Genomic DNA, 25,543 nt, shown 5'->3' on the forward strand with positions numbered 1-25,543 from the left:
GAAATGAACGCGACAGACGGGCAGCCCAATTCGTAAACATGTTTGTTGTTGTTTTACGTGGGGATGTTTTTGTTTTTTTAAATGCTTTTTAGCGTTCATTTTTGAAACCTTATGAGAAATTCTGTTTTAAATGTTAATGTGGAATGAATTCAAACTTAAATGATATTCAAATCTGTATTATAAGAGCATAATATCACGGAGATAGGGCCCTAAACCTTTGTAATTTATTTTCGGTATAAATATTTCCCCCAAAAGTCGCATTCTATAAAAATGCGTAACACAAAACAGAATTCCGTATTGTCAATATTTTTATGTTTACATGTACCTACACAAGGCAAAGCTCTGTTAAGGCATCTACAAAGGACAGTAGGCTAAACACAAAACTACACATAAACTCAACACTTGAGCGTAGTTGACTAGATTCGAAATATAGGCCTACAGGTAAAAACGAACTGTGTGAAACAAAGAAAATGTTTTGCTGGTTGAAATAAAAAAAAAACTGTCTCTGTCTCTCCTTTTCTTCTTCTCCTAAGCATGACTAAAAATTGGATTTTAAGCTAAAACTTTAATTATTCATAAGGTGCTAGGAATCATTACAGTTTGGCCTATATTTGTTTAGGCCTTCTCTAAATAGGCCTATAGTTGAATCAAGGTGAACTTTTTTTTTGTTATTTTGCTGAGCCAACTCATTGAACATGGCCTCCTTCAGTCGTAATGGTTAAAGGCAAATTTGAATCCGATGGAGTCAGGGATATCCGGGGAATATGGACAGTTTTCTTATCTTAAATCATGACTCCAAACTGTCTCGCTACTTGCTGTTTATCTGCAAGGAGAGAGGGAACCGCTGTGTCAGATATAATAGATATGTCTTTCATTATAATATAATTATACCTAGACTGAACATGGAGATCTCTTAATACTACACAAAAATGTCGCGGAAAAACTTTTAAAAAGCTGAAAGAAGGCGTTGTTTTGTAAAGTGTTATAATAAATGAAGTTTAATATTTAACCCTAACCTATGTAACATATTATTTAATGTCTAGATCTAGTAGGTACAGACTGCTGCGGGTACACACTGTTGCGCATGCATGGAGAACGAGGGAGGGTGCGTATGCTGGCTGGAGGGGGCATGGTTGGGCGACGTTGAGAATTATATGTACAGAGAAAATTACTTGTTCTCGCCCCCACCCCTTCTCTTTTTTTTTCTGAGCCACCTCTCTATCGCCCGAAAGTTACGAGGGGTACTCTAGTTATCTTTCCATGACTTTTTCATCGAGGGTTAGAGAGTCGGCGTGCGTGCGTGGTGTCCCGCATGGTTGGGCGACTTAGAGAATTATATATACAGCATCCCATTTCACCCCTTGACACAATTTTTCGTTTTGCATTTTCAGCGTATGAGAGTGTTCGTTCTTCATTTTCACTCTTACTGTATTTGCTTAAAGAACGTAAACGGGTTATTTAAATGAATCTATCAATCCACTATAGATTTATCAAAACAGTTGCTTTGAGACGAGTATTCAAAGTTAAAAGTGCACAGACTTAAGCCTATATAAAAGACATTTTTATTTTAAAACCTTTTTTTTTCTAGAGAAACACTTCCGAACCCCTTTAGTGTCAGCTTTTGCTTGTCAATCACAGGCGCTTTAAATATTGTTCAAATGCGTCAATTCGGGAATATGAATAAGTCCATATTTATATGCGAGTGTGTAGGGCCTATGTTAGCTTTTACAATTATGTACGCCACCACTGAGAAGTAGGCCTATCCGATCTTTTGACCAGCTTAAGTACATCTGTACGACTCTACCTTTTTGAATACCACATTGTGTATAACTCATAGTGTTTTATTTTATGGTCTGTTTGTCACATTGTGTGACAATCATCTCTATTAAATATTCTATTGTCTCTATTGACCTGTGACTAGATAATAATAGCCTTTCATTGTATTTCTCCCCCCCCCTCCCGACTCTGTTATCTGATGTCTGTGGCAGACGTCCGCTGCATTAGCGAAACATTATTTCGAAAAGAAAAAAAAAAGCAGGTAGATGTGAACCCGTAAACTCGTGTGTGTGTCGTGTGTGCATATTTAGTACTATAAATTTTGGATCTCCTGTGACCTATATTCTGTTTTCTGACTACGTATGCCTATAAATACAACTTAATTCATTCATTGATCGTTAAATACTATCTAAATTGTAATGTCTGTTTCTTAGCCTATACAAATACAAGGCCTTTACATTTATTGCACAGAGTTTTCTCTTTAAATATATAAAAACATTCGATTTAATTAATAAAACATTATAACGAATCTATTGGATGGAGTTAAATCGTTTCGCGTTCTTAAATATTTCTTAATGCAATTCTAGTTTGGACATGGTTTGGTGTGATGCACAAATTGTAAGATACATTTTCTTATGGATAAAAAAAGATTATTATTAATATTGTTATTATTATTATTACTTAAAACAACAGGGTTTCTCTATTTAGGTGTAGGTATATGTAGCGTTTAGTATTTATATACCAACTATATTACATATATATTTTTTTTTTCCATTTTTTAAAGTTTAAAAAAATATATTTTATATTAATATAATGTTGGAGTATTTAAACAAGAATACAATCATTGCAAATGTGACTGCTAATGTTATCCTATAGGCCTATCAATGTAAATTAATAACTTGTGTCAGATTGTTTTCCTATTAAAAATACTTTTTACTTCTAGACGAATTGAAAGTACTTCCTCCACAGAGTCTCTGTGACATAAATCATGGTATGTCTTTACTTGTTCTTTAAATAGTCAAATAAAAACTTTTTAAATAGTAAAATTCGAAATACTTTTTTTTTTTTACTGAAAAATTCCTAATGCTTTTTTTTTTATTTGATAGGCTGATAAAATCACAAACCTATATATATATAAGTCTGTGGATAAAACCAAATTAAATAAAAGTTAATAACGGAAGCGCATAAAGAATTTGATTCTCTAGTGCTAAAAATAAAAATTGCAGGCGAATTCTCATCTTTTTAAAACAAAGTTTGCCAACACTTTCTTTATTTTGTACAAAAAAAAAAAGCTTGCTTATTTAAAGGTTTTTCACCATGTCTCAAATCACCAAGTCTCAAATACAACGAAGAAATCAAACAATTATAGTTGAACACTACACGGTAGAAATCGTCTGTGGTATTGGGATAGGCCTATTTTGACCGGCAAAAAGATAGATTTTAATCGCCCTTGTCTGCTGTTCATTGATAAAAAAGAAAAAACCGCAACCATTATTGACATCGCCGTACCAATGTCTCATAATTCAAGAAAAACTGAAATGAAAAAACAACGAAAATATGGAAACCTAGGCTTGGAGATTAAGCGTTTATGGAAGTTATCCAAAATAACAATATACCCCATTGTTATATCAACCGAGAGGATAATAACAACTGACCTAACAGATACCTTCAAGGCTCTTAACATTCCTAGGAACATTCTCGTTGCCTGTCAGAGGACGGTACTGCTGCAGACCTGCTACATCACCAGAAAATTCCTCAGTGGAAACTGATAAAGGGACTACGATGAATTTTGTTTCTCTTTAGCGAAACTCGACCCTGACAGCGCCAGAGAATAATTACTTGTTCGTTTCTAACATAACAATAATAATAACTCGATGTTGACAAATGTCGAAAGTGCGGAAACACGGGTGAGTCAATTGAACACATAATGACAGATTGTTTAGCTTTATTAGAACCTGCATACCTAGGTCGCCATAACCAAGTCGTGAAACTAATCCATAAACACCTGGCTGAGACGCATAATTCGATCAAGAAAGATAACTCTCCTGAAGTCTCTTTACTGCTAATACTCACCACAGAAGGTTCTCGAGTCAACTGATTACCTATTATATTGGGATAGACTTATCTTGACTGACAAGACAGTGGGTTTTAATCGTCCAGAGTGACTGTTTATCGACAAAAGAAAAATCCGCAACCATCATTGACATCGCCTCAGCACTATCCCATAAGATAAAACAATAATAATAATAATAGTTATAATGATTTCATTAATAGGCTGTTAACTGTTAACAAACATAATATAGGCACGATGCGGTCTGAGAATATAGCAGACATATAAACAGGTCTGAAAAGACAAACCAATCTAAAGAAGTTTCTATGTAACCCTCTAAGGCGAGTTATTTAGATGAAAGTAACATTTCATTTTACTAAGAGCTTGTTTTTAATTTTTTAACCTCGCCCCCCTTGCCCTACGTGAAATATACGTTTCGCTTTATCTATAACAAAATTGCGAGATATTAATGACAGTAAAGAAAGTAAATTTAGATTATAATTTCTTCATTATAAATATTAGGCTTTAGCTTTTCATGTCAAATTTGTGTTCGATCAAGGTGAACGTGTGCTCAAACTGAAACATAAAATTATATTGTACTATATATATGTATATATATAGTAAAATAAGATTTCTCTTATCATAAAATGATGGACTTATGTCTTCAGTCAATTTGGCGGAGTTTAAATTAATATAAACTTTTAAACTAAAATACTTCTAAAAAAAAACATTTTCACTTGTTTCCTCAAAATCAGGACTTCTTGTTTCTTTGGCACAATTTAACGTTACCCCACAGGCTTGGATTTGAAGATGAATTGAGTTTGGAGGTAGCACCTTGCATTGGTTTCCTCATCCTGGTATTACCGTACATCTTGATCCTCTGGAAAAAGGCACATCATAGTCAGCCATTGTGCAGGACATTTATTTGTAAAATTGTAAGAATTTTTTTTTTACCAAACTTATATCAACTGATTCTGTCTGTCTATCTGGTAAAAAGCTTGAACATGTTTTTCTCCCATTTCCCATTCTCGGATTAAGTTACAACTTTGCACAATTATTCATTGAACCTGTCAAGACATGAATCAATAAAAGACAAAAAATAAACAATTATTTAATTAATTGTTGATGATTAATTATTTTATTTTGATTTCGAAATAATTGCAATAAATGCTGATTAATGAGAGATTTATATATATATATATGTATGCATTTAGTCCCCTTATTACGTTTTGACACTTTTTTCTCCCACTTCCCATTCTCGGATCAAGTTGAAATTTGGCATAGGCCTAATTATTCATATTTGATATCGATACACGCATGATTAACTAATTAATTTTGTTTTATATAGTAGAAAAGGAGCTATACACTGTTATTTTCAAATAACTTGTAGTTATTTGCGGTTATTTCACCTTAAATAAGCTTTGGTTTTAAATTGTTTTTTTTTCTTTTGCTTGTTTACAGTATGTAGCCTAAACTATAACATAAACCTTTATAATTAGTGAGAAAAAATACAGACCTAAATGAGGAGAAAAAAGTTTATTTTTTTAATAAAATAATTTTGTAATTTTGTTTAGACCTGACAAAATAATTACAAATTCCTCGTAAATATAAATAGAATCATTATCAGAAAAAAAATCAATAACACACGCTACCATTATATAATCATTCCAACCTCACACATAACTTTTATATTAAATTTTCATTTAATGTAACGACAGGAGACATTTATAAAAAAAAACAACAACTATTTTTAAAATGTCCACTGCTGTTTTAGGCCTACTGACAAATAAAAAGATATCCCTATTTTCTCTTCAAAACTGCATTTATTATCCAGAGGCCCAAACAAACCACTGGCCCCATAACAACCCTATAGAAAACAAGATTACAAAGAGAGTTTGTGTTACACAAACTCAGAGGCGGCCCCCGTCGAAGTCGGATCCCTGTCGGATCTGCATATTCGCAAATAATATTCAAGAGGTGATTTAATTTTGATGTAAAATGTTTTACACGTTTCGGATGTTCCTTCAGAGTTGAAGATAATTACTTCCTAGTCCAAACCTCCCGCAGGACGACGGGGGATGGGAGCGGGCAGGGTTTGAACCCTGGGCCATCCATAAATCTGAACGACAGTCCAGCGCGCAAACCGCACGACCAGGCAGCCATCCGATGGTCAAAAGTAATAATGTTTCAAAGATTCATTTGCCGTAAATTTAAATTTAATAAAAAAAAATAGTAGATTAGTTTTAGTATATTAAAACATTACAATATTGATCAAAACGTTTGGAAATGAAAATCTACACTTTTTTTTTTACACTTTAAGTTTAGAAATTGAAATTCTACATCTTAATCTAGTCTATTTTAGTCTAAACTAGATCTTGAAATTCTAGATCTAGACTCTAAAATAATTTTAATTAGAATATAAATCCAGATCTAGATATACTGTAATAAAAATCTAGATCTAGTTTAAAAAATCTAGATTATATCTAAATCAAGATATCATTCCTTTTTTAAACGCGAGTCACATAACGAGGCTTAATAAACATTACTATACCGAGTTCTTTTTTCATTTCATTTGAAGAATTAATTCCATATAACGTCAGAGGGAAAAAAAAACACTACGTCACACGGCCTAGCTAGACTAAAAATCGCCTTCATCTATAAGAGCCATTTATCGAGTGTTCATAGACTTTGGTGCACCGAGTGCGTTCTTTTAGCATTTCATTTAAAGAATTCATTCCATATGACGTCAAAGGAAAAAAAAAACACTACGTCACACGGCCTAGCTAGACTAAAAATCACCTTTATCAACACGAGCCATTTCTCGAGTGTTCATAGACATTGGTGCACCGAGTGCGTTCTTTTAGCATTTCATTTAAAGAATTCATTCCATGTGACGTCAAAGGAAAAAAAAAACACTACGTCACACGGCTTAGTTAGACTAAAATATGTTTTCATTAATACAAGCCATTTTTTCGAGGGTTAATAGACATTGGTGCACCGAGTGCGTTCTTTTAACATTACATTTAAAGAGTCCATTCATATGACGTCAAAGAAAAAAAATTCCATTACCTCACAATAGGCTAGTACCGGTACCATAAAAAAAAATTTCTTTATTTACACGAGATATTTAACGAGGGTTCATAGACATTGGTGCACTGAGTTCTAATAGATATTATTTAAAAAGGATCAAAGCCACATTGTTTTTGCGTTTTGTCTGTCAGTCGGTCTGTCCGTTATCTTGATATAAAAAAAACAACTAAAAGTTATTAAAAATTGATTAACCTTTATTTTACGTTTCAAAACATCGCAATACTTTTTAGGTATGAACACAAATGAGTTAAAAGTGAGTTAAAATATTTTTCATAAAAATCCGTAAAAACATTATTTCGTAAATGAGAAGATTATTTGTTTATTAATTAGAAGAGGGAGTTCAAACAATTATTTGGCGTTAGTAGATTTTTAAATAAATTCGGAAATTTCTGGCGACGATTTGTAAGAAACAAAATCCGGAACTTTCTTTATCGATTACAAAACTTCTATGTTATGTTTTACAAGAAAATTAAATGTCTAAAAAGTAATTTTCAGTAATCAATTCTAGTAAATTACTTTTTTTTAAAAGCCTTATGCGATTTCAAACAATCATTAGGCATAATTCATGTTTTATAAAACAATATCCGGAACATTTTTACACTTAATGAAATATAAATCAGTATAGAGATTATGATTTAGCATTAATATGCTATTTACATAAAAAACGGAACAACATATTATTGATAATGTGTTTTTGCAACGTTTAAGCATGGAAATTGAATGTAATATAAGTTAGAAGAGCAAACAAACATTTGTTGGCGTTGATTAGTTTTGCACAAAAAAATCCGGAACAATCAATTTTAGATACTTAAAACTATTGAGATGTTATGGGAGGAACATTAAAGGGTAAATCAGATTTTCAATAGCTTTTAGAGTTCTAGTTTTTTAAATCTAATCGTGACGGACAGACCGACCAACAGACAAAACGCACAAAAATAAGCTTCTTTTATTCGGATGGGGGCACTAAACAAAAAATAAATAAAATCTGATTTTTAAAAAAAATTTAAGGAATTGGTTTAGCGTCTGATCATGTTGCGACGTTACGCTACTGCACGAAAATCGCTGCATAAAAAGTCCATTTAAAAAAATGTGCGTGATATTTACATACAAAGTGCATTATTAGCCTTTATAAACAAACAGAAATGTTTTCTTTTAATTTTAGCAGCTAGTTGACCAGAAAAAACGTCTTTAACTATTATTTGTATTTGTTGTAAACATTTCCTGTACATTTTAAAAATATATTTGACTTAGTGATACTGAAAATACACAAAAATTGTCCATCTTTGTTAGCATATTGTAACATTGCCTCCCTTACATTTACGTAATTGTTTTAGAATTCGAGTATTTTTATGAAAAAATCGCTTGCATAATTAATTTTATAAATTAAACGGTTTGCTTTTAGAAAACCAAAAGTAGCCGTTGCACCTAAACTTTTCAAGCCGGATTTAATGATGAAATAATATTTTTCATATCTCTTCTAGTTTTCAAGATCTGAGTGTGACAGACGGACAGACGGACAGACGGACATTTTGCACAAACCTAATAGCGGCTTTTTCCCCTTACGGGGGCCGCTAAAAAAAGGCCTGTATGGAGAGCTGACTGATTAAAAAAAAAACTGCGCAGTTCATCTCAGATATTGGTCTAGTCATCTGAAGCCTCCAACATAATAATGAGAACGAAGAAAATAAAACGATTAATCCCTCTCCATTTTCCGGATTTGATTATTAATCCCTCCACCCCTCCCCCAACCTTGCCACTAATAACAGTTTAATCCAATTTGAACAATTACTCAATGATGCATACATGTATTAATTCTTTGTATGGCCTTACTTTGTTGTGTGTATACTTTATACAAAAGTCAGTATGGCATTACTGTGCAATGTTTTTTTTTATCTTTATGGCCTTAGTTTGCAGTTATTATATTACTTTGGCCTTTTTAAAGAAACTCTACTTCTAGTTACAATAGAGGCATTTTTATTTTCCAATTTAAGCATATGTATTATATAGCTTCTCATTAATTGACTAAATTGTTGACGGTATAATTCACAGTTATTGGGCGCCTTCCTCGCCTTGTGGAACTTAATTTCCGGCATAGTGCTAGGACCATTGATGACTCCATTGTCAACATGGATAGCTATTCAGTGCATTTGGTTCGTGACCACTGTAAGTAGGTCTACCAGAATCATTATGATGACAACAACAAAACAACAGGTGCTGGGGAAAAAAAACCTAAACATATGTTTATTATTAGACCTAAAATAAAAGTCGATATCCAATGAGAGATTATTTATAGGTTGCTAAACATAAGATTCGGAGGCGAGGAGTGGGATATAGATCTATTTTAAACTGCTGAGTTGCGGTTTAAGACCTTTGCGAAGATTTTGATATGTTTTAAACTTTAATGAAACTGTTTTGTAATGTTTAATATTAACTAAGTTAGGTTCGTTAATTCCAACCAACTCTCGCTACTAGAATCCAAGTGTTATCATCGAAATGCTTCATTAAAGCCATTGATCAAAAGAAGATTCTACCTAAACCTCTAAAGCGAGGGATTTAGATTACAGTCAAATTTATTTTTACTAAGAGTTTTTAAATTTCTTAAACCTGCCCCCCCTTGCCCTACATGAATTACAAGTTTCGCTTTATCTACATACAATCAAATCGCTAGATATTATGACAGTAAAGAAAGTAAATCTAGATTATAATTTCTTCATTATAAATGGTGGGCGTGTTCAGTTTGTCGTGCCATTTATGTCTGCTATATAAAGGTCGACGTGTGCTACAACTGAAACATAAAATTACAACAGAAACGCATTTTAACAAAATCTGTATTGTTGTTTTATGATGGGTAAAAAAAAAATATTAAACAGGAATTTAACATTATAGCGTTTAATATCTTATTGTTTTTTTTTTTCAAACAGGTAATATACATAGCTACTATTTGTTTAGAGAGATCACGTGATGTTGTACGGTCCTTTCCATTGCTGGTGTTTTGGTTGCTGGCTTGGCTGTGTCTCATGGGGAAACTGGTCATCCTCGGAGTCACTCAAGTAGGCCAATAGTTAATGTAGCAACATTGAATTGTTTCCCCTGGACTAGACGTATGGGAATTCGCCGCTAATAATAGTAGGCCTCTAGACCAGTTTGGGGCCGCCGTTGAATGGGCCATTTTGAATGACAGAAAGTCAGTTAGATTATTTGTAAAAAGGGGCAAGCGGAGCGTAGTGAATGGCCCTCGTCTTATCTATTATAAAAGACTTTTGAAAGACTTAACATTGTGATACTAGCTGTCAGTAGCTGAACGTATTTTCTTTAATAATGGATTAGCCTAAATCTGTACATCGTGATTCTGTTAAGCTTCAATCCATTATACACACTAAGCGATTAAACAACATGGTTAAAACCGCTTGGCCACCTATCAAGGCTGTTCGTGTTCGAGCTCACTTGTAAGCCTAACATAAATTATGAGTCAAGATCTAGTTGTTGATTCGCACATCGAAAAACAATAAAACATTTGTAACTATAATCATTGATTTGTCGAGTATGTGAACAGTATTTGAACACATCGACATCGGATGCATACAACTCACCGCATAGTGCCGGAGAGAAACATTTTTTTTTTTTAGAAATGTAATGAAATGAAAACGAAAGATTTATACGCCCGAGATGAAGAGTGTGCGATGATCTATCGCAGTTAAGTGGCATGTCATAGAATTAAAAAGATACAAAAAATGCAGAAAACTACAATGGTCTACAATTTCTTGAAGTCGCAGTTTCATACAATAAGGTAGGCAGGTAGCTTATTTAAAAAAGTAAAGTTCCCCCTTTCTATAGGCCACTAGGGCACATGATGTAAAGGTCATCTGTTTCTGTAGTCCAAGGTTAACTAGCGTGTCCTATGGCCAGCATAACGACCAACCGATTTACTTTTCACCAACTTTAGGCGCCCTAAATTTAAAAATCCCATCATGACCACGATTCGAACCTGGCACCACCCGGTTCAGAAGCTAAGTGCTTTACCACTCGACCACCGCGCCTTCTATGTAGCCTACGATTTCTAGGCCATAGACCAAGGTATAATTAATTAATTAATTGCTATCGAATTAGGCTTCAAACGTATGCCAACTAAGTAATGTAGCAACAGTGACAGTGTTGAATCTAATAACAACTAACTCCTTTCGAAGTTTAAGGACCATTGCTTACTGATATACTAACTCCAAAATCCAGAAGTCCGTTTTAGAGTGGACGAAGAACATATTTAAAGTAGAATCATTTGTTTTTCATGTGGAAATTATATTGTGAAGTTCTGGCTAAGGGAAGTAGGCGGTATAGATAATGACAGAAGCTAAATGCACGCGCAAGTCGCGTGCACTGTGATGTTTATATTAAGGTAGGCCTGTCTATATGCAAATCTATTTTATAGCATGTAACGGTTAATTTAAATGAATAATCAATAAGGTTCAGTTGGTTTTGCTTTGCTCTTCTGAATTGAATAATTTGACCAAAGGATGAGTTCTAAGTATTGTAACATGTTTTTTTCGTAGCATTGTTATACATGTAAAGAAGGTACATAGGATTTACTTTAACAATTTCACAAGTGCTCGTTAAGTGTTGCCTACTCTTCACCGTCACTGTTAGTGGTCCTTCAAATGTCCCTTATAAGTCTGTTGAGTCATTGGGGCGCCACACACAGCCTGTCGATCATCTCTCTCCATTCCTCAGGCTTTAGTAAGGAATTTTCCATCATTTGGGGGCCCGGGGGGCTTGACCTCTTTGGGGGCCCCTGTATTTTGCGCAATATTTAATATAAAAAACACTTCTTTGCCCCCCCCCCCCAATCAAGTGGGTGCCCTGAGGGATTTTCAGATTCTCCTCCCTTCTCTCTCCCACCCTAGCTACGCCACTGGAGCTTACTTTCTAACGTCAGGTCAAATTTCTTCAGAGTAAAGTACCATTGACGCTTTTCAAGTAAAGCATTAGATTCTTTCACTTCGGCATCAGCCCGCCCCACGACTTTAATTTAACTTTAGATTAGACAGATAGACAGACAGACAGACTGACCGACTGACTGGCTTGCTGGTAGGCAGACAGATATAATATATAGACATATACATAGATAGTATTAGATAGTATAGTATAGTATAGTATAGTATAGTATAGTATAGTATAGTATAGTATAGTATAGTATAGTATAGTATAGTATAGTATAGTATAGTATAGTATAGATAGATAGATAGATAGATAGATAGATAGATAGATAGATAGATAGATAGATAGATAGATAGATAGATAGATAGATAGATAGATAGATAGATAGATAGATAGATAGATAGATAGATAGATAGATAGATAGTGTGTACAGTGTCCTGTTCAACACTTCATTGACAGCTGATGTATAGATCCAACATGTTTCTGTTGACATCCACGCTGGTACGTTCACTATTAACATTTAGCATCTTGGTATCTACATGTCTGTCGGAATATCACGGGGAAAAAAATAAGGTAAGCCCATGCAAGTAAATATAATTAGAGATTATCAATACCAGGTTACTATTTTTGCTCTGAAAGCAGTTCAGTAGGCCTACTAAATCTAAATAGATAATTATTCATCTTTAATAGTTTATTTTTTTAAAGTCAATTCGATTTTTATAGATCTAGTAGGCCTATATTTCATTTAGCCAGTTAATTATGATTTTTAGTGGCCCCCGAAAGGAAAAAAAAAAAAGCTTTGAGTTTTTTTTTGTCTGTCCGTCAGTCTTGTTTAGGCTAAATCTCAAAAACAAGAGATTAAAAATCCGAGTTCATATTTTCAAGCTTGCTAAGTTCTGGTGCAACAGCTAGCCTAATTTGTGTCTTCTGAAAGCGAACAGTTTTGTTTTTAAAATGCCAATAAACCATTTTAAAAACTTTTTTAAATATTAGTAAACTGTGATTTCTTTTGTACGATCTCTTAATAGGCCTAATCACTTTTGGATTTATTTTTTTTAAAAAGGAAAAAATGAAATGTATTATCAATGCATATGATTGTACTGGATAAATATTAATAGAATACTAACAACATTATATGACTAAACAATAGGCCTACAATTAGATTATGACCTCAGCATTTTTTGGACTCAATGCGATGTAAAGCGTATATTTCTCGCTGTTGTTTCACTGTGTTCTTTAGAGGCTACTGTTTCACCAGCTTCAATTCAAAAACTTAACATATCGCCCAAAGTTTCCACCAGAACTTTTCCGTGGAGATGAATGTCAGAGTTTCGCAATAATTAATGTCAGACAAAGTTAGTTTTAATTTGTGTCGGTTCTCTGCCATTTGTTTTGCAACGGCTGCATTTAGCTGTTGAATTACAATCCAATTCTGGCTTCTGTAGGTCGAAAATTAGCAGTATCTTCGGTATGCTCGCTTTTGATTTGCTGAATTGGCCTGGATTTTGTCATTCTTAGGATGTTTGTCAGCTATGTCTGTTTTAAGATAAGGACCAATATCTGCTTTTGGGCAGGCAGTCTGCAAATGCAGTTAATTCTTAATGTTGCTGCTCGAATATTGGTTTCTTGCTGCTGTCAGTGCTCCGTCAGTCCAGATTCTCTGCCATCGTAGACTGATGGACGTCTTTAATTTGTCATTTTATCGAGCGCTAACATTGACCGCAACTCCGCAAGACATAAATACATTCACCAAAATGAAGTAACTCTTCACTCCTGATCGTCCAAAAAGATATAGTTGTTAAATCCATTATTTTTCTCTCTCTAAGGGACACAATCCAGAATTATCAGCTTCATCATTATCATGGATTACCTTTTCATGGGTAAACAAGTAAGTGCAGATTTTGATCACATTTCAAATTAATGTTTCTGTTAATTAGAGATCTATAGCTATATAAAGATGTATGAAAGAACCTATTCTGGGTTGCGTGGCCAATTGAAAGACTGCATTCATCCTTATTCTTCAGAATCCAATACCTTCATTCTACATAGTAACTTGATATAATAGTCTAGTAGTAGTTTCATTTATAAGACTTTATATAGAACAACACACATCTAGAGTTTAGTAAAATAGTTGATACAACTTGGTCTATCATCTAATACTAAATGATTATCTTAATTATGATAAGAGATTAGTTCTAGATCATTTATATTACTTCTGATTCAATTGTGCTTCATCCTATTGCATACACATGCCTTGTTGGATTGCTGCAAGAATTTTCCCCATTGCCATTAATGCCCCTTTTGACTTTAGACTCATGCTACAAGGTTATAGGCAAACTATACAAGAAAGTGATGTCTATGAGTTAAATAAGGATGAAACAACACACACTGTGTCAGCAAGATTAAAGCAAAATTTGACAGATCAAAGCAAAAGGTTAGTATTTAGATCTATATCTGGACTCTTTGTAGATCATAAAAATGTATTAAATTAAAGATTTATGCTCTTCTAAAATTTGTCATTAAATGTGTTAACACTATAAGTAATCTGCTGACCTAAGATGAACTCTGATTGTGGTCAAGGCAGGTAACTCTCAGGTAAGTCACACTCCTTATTGCTCTTCAATCTTCAACTTCACCTCACCTATCTGTTAGACCGTTGGGGGCACTACACAAGATCTGTCATCTGTCCTTCTTCACTCCTCTTTGTCTTTTGCTTGGATAGAAACTCTTTCAATGGAAGGCCTGTAAATTTTTTATGTTGTCTTCCCATCACTTTCTCTGTTAGCCTCTTCTTTTTCCTGGTACTGTTCCCAAAAGGAAGTTCTTTGCAACCCCTGAAGACCTTGCTTGACATATGGCCATAGAGTTTTAGTTTCCATTTTTTTTTTACAAATGTTAGCAGGTCATCTTGGAATCCAAATGCTGTAGTAACCCTGCCTCTAATCTCTTCGTTTGTGATGCAGTCTTTAAGCGTGATACCCAGAATCCTTCTGTAGCATCTCAATTCCATTGCTAGGATCCTCCTCTCTAGCTCTGCAGTGAGCGTCCAAAACTTGCAAGCATATAAGAATGTGGCCATGACCTCTTCAATCTACGAATGCAAAATCTAGCTTTATGTGGTGCTAGGCCATACGTAGTTGCACTTGGTCAGCCAAATGAATCCAGACACTGATGTTAGCCAAATGAATCCAGGCACTGATGTTTGCCAAATGAATCCAGGCACTGATGTTTGCCAAATGAATCCAGGAACTAATGTTTGCCAAATGAATCCAGGAACTGATGTTTGCCAAATGAATACAGGCACTGATGTTTGTCAAATGAATCCAGCATTGATGTTTGCCAAATGACTCCAAGCATTGATGTTTGCCAAATGAATCCAAGCATTGATGTTTGCCAAATGAATCCAAGCATTGATGTTTGCCAAAGGAATCCAAGCATTGATGTTTGCCAAATGAATCCAGAAACTAATGTTTGCCAAATGAATCCAGGCATCAATGTTTGCCACCAATAACATGGATGAAGAAGTCCAAGAATTTCTATAGTCACAAAGTATTATCATTAGTGTTACCAGACTCATGATTGTTTTTAAAAGAAGGTAATTCATCATCATCATCATCCATCCCTTGACTTGCCTTTCCCTAGGGGTGCTGGGATGGTTGATGTAACTAATCACTTTTCTTCCTTGTCAGCAGCTGTCCATAGCAGGATATCTAGAAAGACTGGTCCATTCTTTCATGTTGTCCTTCCAGCTATTCTTTGAATGACCTTTTTTTCTTTGACTGTACCTTCAAGGATGATTTTTTGACAGTAAGGTTATTTTTACAATATGACTGAACCAGTATTTAGATGCTTCTCCTTTTTTCCAGAGTGTTGAATTGTAAAAGTACAAACTCATTTGTATTCATTTCCATTATTCACCATCTCACCCTTAAAGTTTTTTTTATTCAATATCAGTTCATAAATATGAGGCACCACACAGAAGTTTGTGTCTTTTTATAGACACATCATTTGTTTATCTGGATCGTGAGTTGAAGACAGAAACTAAATGGAAATCTTTTTTATACTTATATCCAGCAGCTAATGTTTTGAAATCAACAAGAATATGTGTACTGTACATTATTATTACTTATATGTTTTTGACATTCACCCAATCACAATTTTTTTTAGATGCAAAACAGACAAGATTTTGTCTATTTTGACATGGAAAGCTTTCAATTTGAAACAAGAAGGTGAAAAGGATTCCCTTTTGAAACCATCAGATAAAAGATATCATTCAACATATTCAGTCAATGTGGTGGATAGACACAAGAAATTTTTTACTATTATCATGACTACCTTTGGCTGGGAGTTCATATACTGCAACTTTGGAATACTGCTGTGTGCCTTAGCATATCTGTGTATACCTTTTCTGCTTGGGTAAATATTTTAGTTGTCAGCTTAAAGTGGTAGACAAAGGTATAGTAAGCAGTGATAAATAATGATTTGTAAGTTTCCTTTTAACATTTGAATATACAGACAGTACTATTCATAAAGGTTTAATTTGACTAGCACAGTGAACATTCAATGAACTCTTGTATTCATGGTTAGAACTAGTGCCTGCATATATGGATATATAAATACAGATAAAATTCAATAATTGCTAAATATTAACATCAAATAAAATATTGTATATGTTGGTTTAACATTCAATGATTTATATCAATTTCAAACAAGTATATAAAAATAGGAATTAAGTATTGGTTCATTTTAGCTCCAATTTTTTTTAACATGATCTAATTAATTAATATTTTCCCTAAACATTTCAGGTTACTAATAGATTTCATCAAAGATCCTGATGAGCCAACTTGGCATGGTTATATATACTTATTGGCTTTTGTATTTATCAGAATTGTAAATACAGTGTTCCGTCAATCAACAGAATTCCTCTGTGTTAAGCTGGCCATACGAGTCAGAAGTGCCATAATAAGTGCTCTCTTTCAAAAGGTAGTTTGTCTGATCAGTTAAGTAAATAATACTCATTATAGCTACACTGCTTTAACAGCCAAACTCACCTATTAGGCTGTGTTTTTCAAGCTGGTACTCTTGAGAAAAGTTTCACAACCTTAACCAAGACCCCACTATTGTTTCCTAAGACAGAACATATGTTGATGACCTAGCTAGTGAAAGTTGTTGTTGTATTGGCAAGGATGCTGTTCTAATTTGTTTATTTTAAAAGTTATTAAAAAGCCAGCTCAGTTAAGCAAGTCTCTACAGACTAATTTTTTTCTGGATATTCTTTAATAACCTAATAAAAGATGGCTGCCTGGTCATTTTGTATTCATGCTGGATTGTCATTTGATTATATTGATGGTCCTGTGTTCATACTTTGCCCACTGCCATTCCTAATCATCCTACATGAATTTGGGCTAGGATGTACATTATCTTCAACTCTGAAGGAACATCAAAAACATGTAAAACATTTTATGAACAAAACAATAAACATAACCTTTAACCCAAGAAATAATTTGAAAAATAAACATTTTTGCAGAAAATTTTTACGTTTCTGTGAGTATGGAGCAAAATATATTTTCTTGGCAAAAGTTTTCAGAATTCAGTTTGAATATTTTATGTAATTCCTAAAACTTTTAATCATAACTTACAAAAGAGAAAATCTTAAGAAGTCATAGTTTTATCTTTTTTTGTGAGTGTGGAGCTAAAAACATTTGTAAAAATTTCCAGAGCACAATTTGCTATATTATGTTTTTTAATTTAATTTTAGGCTCTAAACTTATCTAGTGAGTCTCAAAGGAAAATAAATGAAGGAGAGTTTCTTAACTTGATGTTCCTGGATACAAATCATGTGGACATGTTTCTGAGAAATGCTTACTGGTTGTGGATGAGTGTTCCAATGTTACTGGTTTCAATTTTATTGCTTTCCCAAATTATTGGGTTATCAATAATTTCAGGTAAATGTTGTTTTTTCTTAATTATTTTAGACTGACTTTGGGAGATGTACAGTATTACATTAGCTATTGATTAGAACATTTTATAAGAACTAAATGGCCTACAGTTGAGACAGTGAGGAACATTTAGAAATAGCCTAAATATTTGTATAGATTTGTAAGTTTTTGGATCTTCTCTCATAAAAGAACAATATTACATCCTTGCTAATACCTCCTTCAGGATGACAGGGGATAGGGTTTGAACTCAGGATGACCATACAGAGTACAAAAGGATACAAGAACTTTCAAAACTGTCTGTATGATCTTAAATCTGAGATGAAATAAGCTTTTGTTAATTATTTGGAGGGAGGCCTGGTGGTATATTACTTGGCTTTCAAACCAAGGGGTCCTGGGTTCAAATCCTGGTGAAGACTGGGATTTTTAATTATGGAATCTTTAGGATGCCTCTGAATCCATCCAGCTCTAATAGGTACCTGACATTAGTTTGGAAAAGTTACAGGTGGTTGGTCATTGTCTTGGCCACATAACATGCTCATTAACCATGGGCCACAGAACAGTTGACCTTTACATCAGCCCCATAGATTGAAAGGTCTGAAAGGGTAACTTTACTTACTTTTAATTATTTGGAAGTTTAGCAGTATGTTATCTCTCTTTTTACATACGCGCTCCATTTATTGGAGGATTATTACAGGAAAACCTCTGGTTTGAAATTATAAAATCTATGATAGTTTTGCATGTCTAATCACTAGGTTTCACCACAGTAAGATAAGAAGTATGTCTTTCTTTCAGGTTTTGGTATAGTTTGTTTTATTTTTTGTGTGAAAATAATACTCACTCAAAAGCAGAAACAAATTTTTGAAGAAATGATGAGTTGTAGGGATTACAGATTGAATATTACTAGTGAGGCTTTAAATGTCATCAAAGTAAGTATGATTCTAAGTATGTCCAGTTTGTTTCTCCTTTTAAGACAACCTGAAAAAACACTTAGAAACCAAGAGTTTAGCACATCAAAGGGTTATAATCATCCTTAGTCATTTATATAGGCCTAGTACATTTCATTACTTCTTAAGGTTAAAAATGTTAAATAGTCATTAATGTAAAACATTTGAAGTCTCTACAATCAAAGAATTCTAGTTAAATCTATATTTTTTACTTCAGATAATCAAATTAAATGGATGGGAACCTATATTTATCAATAAAATATTGCAAGCCAGAAACAAAGAACTCAAACAATTAAGCAAATATGTACCCATTGCTGTCATTTTGACTTTTATCTACACTGCATCTACTTTCTGGGTAAGCTAAGTGAAATAAACTCTTTAACATTTTAAATTAATTAATTAACCTTTTGAGGCAAGGCAGATCAATCACTTTTGAGTGGTGGTATTTGGGAGGGGTAGGATAATATAAACTGAAGAGGTAGCCATTTCAGTAGTAATGTTTTTTTTTTGCATTGCAAACTTTAGACTGTTTATAAATGTATTTAAGTGTATTGCTAAAAATAGATTAATGAATAAATGGAGAAAATATACCAAAATAATTAATTACGATTCCATTGCTTATTTTTAAGTTTATAAAATCTTTTTACTTTCAGATATTTTTCAGCATTTTCTTCACATATTTGTTGTTGAATGAAGACCATATAGACAACAAGAAAACTTTCCTCACAATCAACATTGTACAACTGATTCTGATGATTATTTTTAACTTACCCTTGAGTTTCATTTACACTGTGCAAGTAAACACATCCAGACATTTTGTTTGTTAAGACTTAGAACAAAGAATATTATGGTCTTGTTTATATTGAAATCACTTTTTTGGATGAACCTAAGACCTCATGACTAAAAATGTTTACATATCTTTTACATTTCTGACCTGTATGATGACTGACATGCATTGCACACAACCACATGGTTTTTTGCACAGTAGAGTGGATTTAGCCTCTTAAGACCTTACTTAGAGTTTGATGGGCATGGTGGCTGAGCAGTTAAGTGCTTGGCTTCTGAAATGGGGGGTCCCGAGTTTGAATTCTGATGAAGATTGGAATTTTTAAGCTCTAATGGTAACTGAAATTAATTGGGGAAAGTAAAGGCGATTTGTCATTGTGCTGGCCACATGACAACCTTATTAACCATAGGCCACAGAAAGAGATGACCTTAACATCATCTGCCCTATAAATTGCAAGGTCTGATGATGATGATTTTAAATGGCAGATTATCTACAAAATAAATTAACTAGATATGTGGCTGAGTGGCCTTAACAGTTTGGCTACCTATCATGGTGGATCATGTTCAAATTCCCACTCAAGCAAAGCTATGTTTGCAGTGTACCTAAAGACAGCATGGAAATCTTCTCCCAGATCACATGTTGGCAAAAGAGAATAGACCATATCACAATGAGCTTGATGTAATATGAGAGACATTTCTATAAAAAAAATATTTTTAAATGAAATAATTATTTATTTTGAATTTTTTAAAAAATAATTTTTTCACTTTGTTCTCAAACCAAAAAAAAAATATTTAAAGAAATTTTGTTACACCTTGTCACTATGTACTTTAAATATAGGCTTAATATATATTTATAAAAAATATTTAGAAAGTAATTAAATCTATTTTTTTTACAATACTTAACTGATTTTTTTTTTAAAGTGCATTTAGAAGAAGAAATGTTCTCATGTTTTTATTGTCAGTTGGCTAAGTAGTAATGACTCATATCTAGTTCTAAATACAAGATTCAATTTAAAAAACTCTATGTCATCATGGTCTTAAACATTTTATAATATCTTAAGTAAAACTTAAAAAAAAAAGACTTAACAGATATATAAAGAGAGTGATATCTATACACATATAAATATACACTTATTTATATTTATGTACAAATAAATATTTACATCATTCTAATTACATTGTAAGTTGGTGATAAATATTTTATAAATATTTCTGTTTCTATCTTTAGATGGCTACATCAATTGTTAGGCTCAACAAATTTTTTGAGTTAGAAAATTTACAAACATCCAATATACAAAGAAATTCTAGTGAAGGTAATTTTACAAGACAAAAGTTTAAACAATATGACACTTGATATATATATATGTCTCTTTCTGTCTCGGAAGACAATGGATTTGCCAAGATGAGTCACTGGCTTGGTTTCATCTTGAAATGGGCAGAATCTGGTGTGGCCAATCAAGCCAATTCTGGATCGCAGCTTTTGCTACAGTTCATGCATGTGTATTCATTTTGTATTAGGGCTAGCTGACAGTGCAGCTTTCTTTCTCTTTCTCTTGACTAAGGCTGTTTCATTTCTTTTGCTCTTGGCAAGGTTTGTACCAGCATGCATAGTCTGTCTCCATGCACTTGGTCTTGGGCTATTTCCTCCCACATACTTTCGTTGATACCTGTGGTTATCATGTCTCACTTGCAGACATCTCTTGGGTCTGACTCCCTCCACAAGCTCAGCATATCTTTTGAGAATCTACCATCTTGCATGCAGGTGACAAGTCTAAGCCAGAGTAGTCATCTCTGTGTCAGGAGAGCATAGATGCTGTGCATATTGGCAAATGTCAAAACTTCCTGATTGAGACATGATCCCTCAAGGAGATGCACATTATGCGTCTCAGGATTTTGACACTAGGCCTCTACATAACTGTGAAGTGAAAACAAAACTTCATTAACCTAGACCAAGTCTAATATGTTCTTTAAAATGTGATGAAAAAAATCATATATAAATATAGTGTCTGCAGTGTCTGGTGATTACAAAGGCCTAAACCTGTTAACTCAGATGTGTATCAAGGATAAGTTTCACATGAGAAGTTGCAAAAAGAAAAGATTGTCTCCAGAGATGTAAAGGGCCAAAAGATATATATAAATAAATAACTATTTATATTTATACATTTTACTTGTATGGATATATTATTTATACAATTCTATAGAAATGGCTGTTCAGTTGGAGAATGCAAGCTTTTCATGGGAGATAACAGGGCAGCCTTGTTTAAGAAAGTAAGCAGCATTAGTAGTTTTATTTTCAAAAATTTTTATGCTCAGTAAAAAAAATTAGTAAAGAAAATTAAATAAAATTCCTCCCAACAGTTGATCACTGTGTCCTGTGTCTATAAAACTGATAAGCAGATTTTGATAGATTTTTTTTTTATTTTCTTACTTATGTCATAAATGTATGACTCCTTTTGTCTCCAGAGCCACTGGATACAGCCAGAAGAAACCAATATCAATTAGAAATGTAATTTCAAAAAATCTTTAAATTTTAATTACAGCCTTAATTTCAAAGTGACTCCTGGAAGTTTGGTTGCTGTGATTGGTCCAGTAGGTGCTGGAAAGTCTTCATTACTTTTGGCATTGCTGGGAGAGATGTACAAAAGGGAAGGATTCATTAACATTCAAGTGAGATAACATTAACATTCAAGTGAGATATACATTTTAAAAAATCTTACTTGGTACCTAATAAAAATAGCAATTTTATATCCAGTTGGAAAAAATTAACCCTTCTACCTCTTTTGACAGTCATCTGTGGCCTATGTACCTCAAGAGTCTTGGATACGTAACTCTACAGTTAGAGAAAATATCACATTTGGAAAGCAGTTTGACAAGGAATTTTATGAACAAACTATTAAATCCTGTGCATTAAAACAAGATTTAGAAACTTTGCCAGCAAGAGATCTCACAGAACTTGGAGAGAAAGTAAAATGTTTCATTATTTCATTAGTTATTATTCATCATTCTTTTCTTTTCTTTACATTCTTTATGGAACATAGTGCCTCAGTAAAAACATGCCACTTTCCATGGCTCTCACTATGTTTTTAGTGGCTTAGTTATCATTAGATTGATCAAAAGTTGAGATTTATTTTTTTGTACGTAATGATAACATACATAAAAAAAAATTTAGGCTTTATGTATTTTAACATTTCTCAACTGGTGTTTTGCATCTATTAGAACTAGATGGATGTCTGTTGGGATTTTAGTATGAAACCCTTTAATGCTTGGCTACCTTCCTCTAACATTTGTATACATGAAAAATAAAAATAAATTAAAAGTGATGTATGCTTTAATTAAATTTTATTTTGATTAATTAAATTCTTTACCAGTGCATTTTAAAAAACTTACTAGTGTTAGACACCTTATTTATATAGATTAGTTTTTTAGCGATGCACCAAAGAAGACGCATATTGAACGGGACTAGTGACGTTTGGGATATGTTGGGTTAGAGACCGGAAAATCAGTTAGCGATATAATCCTCTAGGGTAACGACGTGTTTAGTGACAGAGACTTTTACTGTGGCCTTTTCTTAGAATAAATACATGTTACACTGTTCTTCAGCGTTGACTACATCTCTTTACTAGTTAAAACCGATGTGTTTGTTTTGTCTGGATTGTTGATCAACTACACGGAATACACCCGAACAATAATACCCAAACGCTTGCAGAGTAATTGGTTGAAATTCAACAGTCATCCATAGTTGACCTCAAGACAGCCTGAACAAGCAACATCACACTAGTTGCTTCTCCCCAGCGGATCTTTTTTTTTTAAAATTAAATAAATAATTTCAAGAGAGGCAACTCAAAGAAGATGTTGAAAAGATGATGATGTTGATTTACAGGAGCTATGAGGACATCACAGAGATAGCAGTCTTGGTTGATAAATCTTCTCTAGCCTACAGGGTTCAGTAGCACTGTGACTATTTTTTTAGTTACAAGGTTTACTGCTACTGTCTCTATATTGCCACTGCCACAGGATCACTGTCCATGTCATTCTCTATCTTCTGGTTGTCCCAAGAATGGTTGCCTTTCCAAACCATCAGGAATATCTTCCACTCTGCAGGAACAACCCTTCTACTAATTTCTCAAACACCTTTCTACCAGACAACCCACACAGAGTACTTACTCTGCTTCTCACCTTGCAAGCTCTTCCACTGGCATGATCTCTTAAGTAACTTTATGGGGAGCTCTAGCCCAAGATGTTAATGTTCTTTCACTTTCAACTGTCTCTTCTTTCTCATCTAAACAGTTTGTCCATCTGGAGTGATGAATAGTGCACTGTTGCAAACCATAAAATACCTGTACAGGGTAGAATCACAACAATCTATAATATATATATATATATATATTAAAGCTTTAAAAAAAAATTTAATATCTTAATTTTTTAGTCAGTGATCTTTAATTTAGGCTTGGTAGCAAAGCACACTAACATTTAACCACAATGGAATCAAATCTAAAACATATTTTACTGTCAGTGTAAAAAGTTACTGTATATGCTTTAACTAAAAACAACCTTATTGAGCCCAGTCTGAAAACAAGATAGTTGCCTGGTCATGTAGTATGTGCTCTGGACTGTCATTTTGATTGTCCTGGGTTTGATTTCTGCTATCCTGCAAGCAGTTTGGGCTATAATGTTATAGTCTTCAGTTCTGAAGAAACATCCAAAACATATAAAACAAACCTTTTTGTAAGCATGAACTTTGAAACATACCAACTAGTAATAATTAAAGTAAGATCCACTTAAAAATAAGTATGTCATCAAGATTTAAATAGTAAATACATTTGTATTTGACTATTTATAAAATAATGTCATAATTGTTAGGGCGTCAACTTGTCTGGAGGACAGAAGCAAAGAATTTCACTGGCAAGGGCTGTTTACAGTGGGGCAGATATTTTTCTATTGGATGATCCTCTCAGTGCAGTAGATGGCCAGGTTGGACAACACATCTTTAAAAATGTCCTCAGCAATGCTGGTCTTCTCAGGGGCAAGGTACAGGCATATTTATCATTCTTTTATTTTATGTGCATTTTCTGTCAGACATGGTCATTTTTTTTAAGCATTGATTATAACTAACAAAGAGATTATAAATAAAGGGGTAAAAATTACAATAAATCATTCGTTTTAAAGTGAGATGATCTCTTAGAATCTTTTTTTGTATCCTCTTATACACTTAGAGTATAGCATTCATTATCCTTTATTTCATTTTATTTGAAACAGATAGCTAATGGCATTAATTTTTCCCTTTTTACCCACAAGTTAATAGACTTGTCATTTCTGTTTGTAGCAGAAAAGAAGTATGTGATTAATTTGTGGAAGGAGGGGAAAGCAGGCCTAAACTTTGTGTGCATAAAATAGAATTATGCGTTAGTTTTATCATTCTAATGTCTAAATGGAAATAATGTGTTGTGGGCTAATCTAATCTGACTTCGACTATGTATCAATTATTACTTAACATTAGCCACAGAACATTACAAAATAGATATACTTATAACAACATTCAGTTCTATAAAATGAGACTTTATTAACCACTGGGAAATCCGTCCAGTCTTTCTAAAACGTCGCTATATTCAACTACTATTCAAAACACAGCCTACTTCTAACATAACGCCATGTTAGTCTCTTGTTCGCCTAAGTCTACTACGTCATTCGTCTGTCTTACTACGTCATTACTTTTACCATCGTTAAAACTATACACAATATATTTAACTAACAAAACTAACCTACTCTCTAAACTAGTACATTACAAATGTGTGGAAAAAAAAGTGTGGTTTGTCTGAGGTTATGCTGCCCAAAGCAATTTTTCATTAAACCTTTTTCCTGCAATTTAGTAGTTCACATTTTTGCTTGTACAATTAAGCCTTAGTTTATCATTTAAATACATCCTATTAATTCAAATGACATACCTAAAACATGAAGTAAAAGTTTGGGAGCTGTAAAAAATTTGGACATAAAAGTGTTTTGTGTAATGAGTACAAATCATTAAAAAGCTA

At 33.3% G+C, this 25,543-nt stretch overlaps 1 protein-coding gene and 1 long non-coding RNA gene across 2 annotated transcripts in view; both read left to right on the top strand.

Annotated features, from left to right (window-relative positions):
- The first annotated feature begins 2,099 nt into the window (after positions 1-2,099).
- LOC129924423 (uncharacterized) lies at positions 2,100-4,758 on the top strand. Its single transcript, XR_008776368.1, has 3 exons — positions 2,100-2,394; positions 2,720-2,767; positions 4,582-4,758. It is a non-coding gene; the product is annotated as an uncharacterized LOC129924423 (long non-coding RNA).
- A 4,212-nt stretch (positions 4,759-8,970) lies between these two features.
- LOC106078860 (multidrug resistance-associated protein 1-like) overlaps positions 8,971-25,543 on the top strand; it is a 32,704-nt gene continuing 16,131 nt past the window's right edge. Inside the window, exons 1-16 of the mRNA XM_013239945.2 lie at positions 8,971-9,079; positions 9,838-9,966; positions 12,305-12,418; positions 13,672-13,733; positions 14,157-14,279; positions 16,013-16,261; positions 16,651-16,828; positions 17,604-17,790; positions 18,577-18,710; positions 18,946-19,083; positions 19,382-19,525; positions 20,743-20,827; positions 21,716-21,782; positions 22,055-22,181; positions 22,302-22,478; positions 24,375-24,542. Of these exons, the coding sequence (XP_013095399.2) occupies positions 9,026-9,079; positions 9,838-9,966; positions 12,305-12,418; positions 13,672-13,733; positions 14,157-14,279; positions 16,013-16,261; positions 16,651-16,828; positions 17,604-17,790; positions 18,577-18,710; positions 18,946-19,083; positions 19,382-19,525; positions 20,743-20,827; positions 21,716-21,782; positions 22,055-22,181; positions 22,302-22,478; positions 24,375-24,542 (2,136 nt within the window). The 5' untranslated portion in view covers positions 8,971-9,025. The remainder of the gene's footprint in view (positions 9,080-9,837; positions 9,967-12,304; positions 12,419-13,671; positions 13,734-14,156; positions 14,280-16,012; positions 16,262-16,650; positions 16,829-17,603; positions 17,791-18,576; positions 18,711-18,945; positions 19,084-19,381; positions 19,526-20,742; positions 20,828-21,715; positions 21,783-22,054; positions 22,182-22,301; positions 22,479-24,374; positions 24,543-25,543) is intronic.

The sequence above is a fragment of the Biomphalaria glabrata genome, chromosome 2 (assembly GCF_947242115.1).
Source record: "Biomphalaria glabrata chromosome 2, xgBioGlab47.1, whole genome shotgun sequence".
NCBI classification, from domain to species: Eukaryota; Metazoa; Mollusca; class Gastropoda; family Planorbidae; genus Biomphalaria; species Biomphalaria glabrata.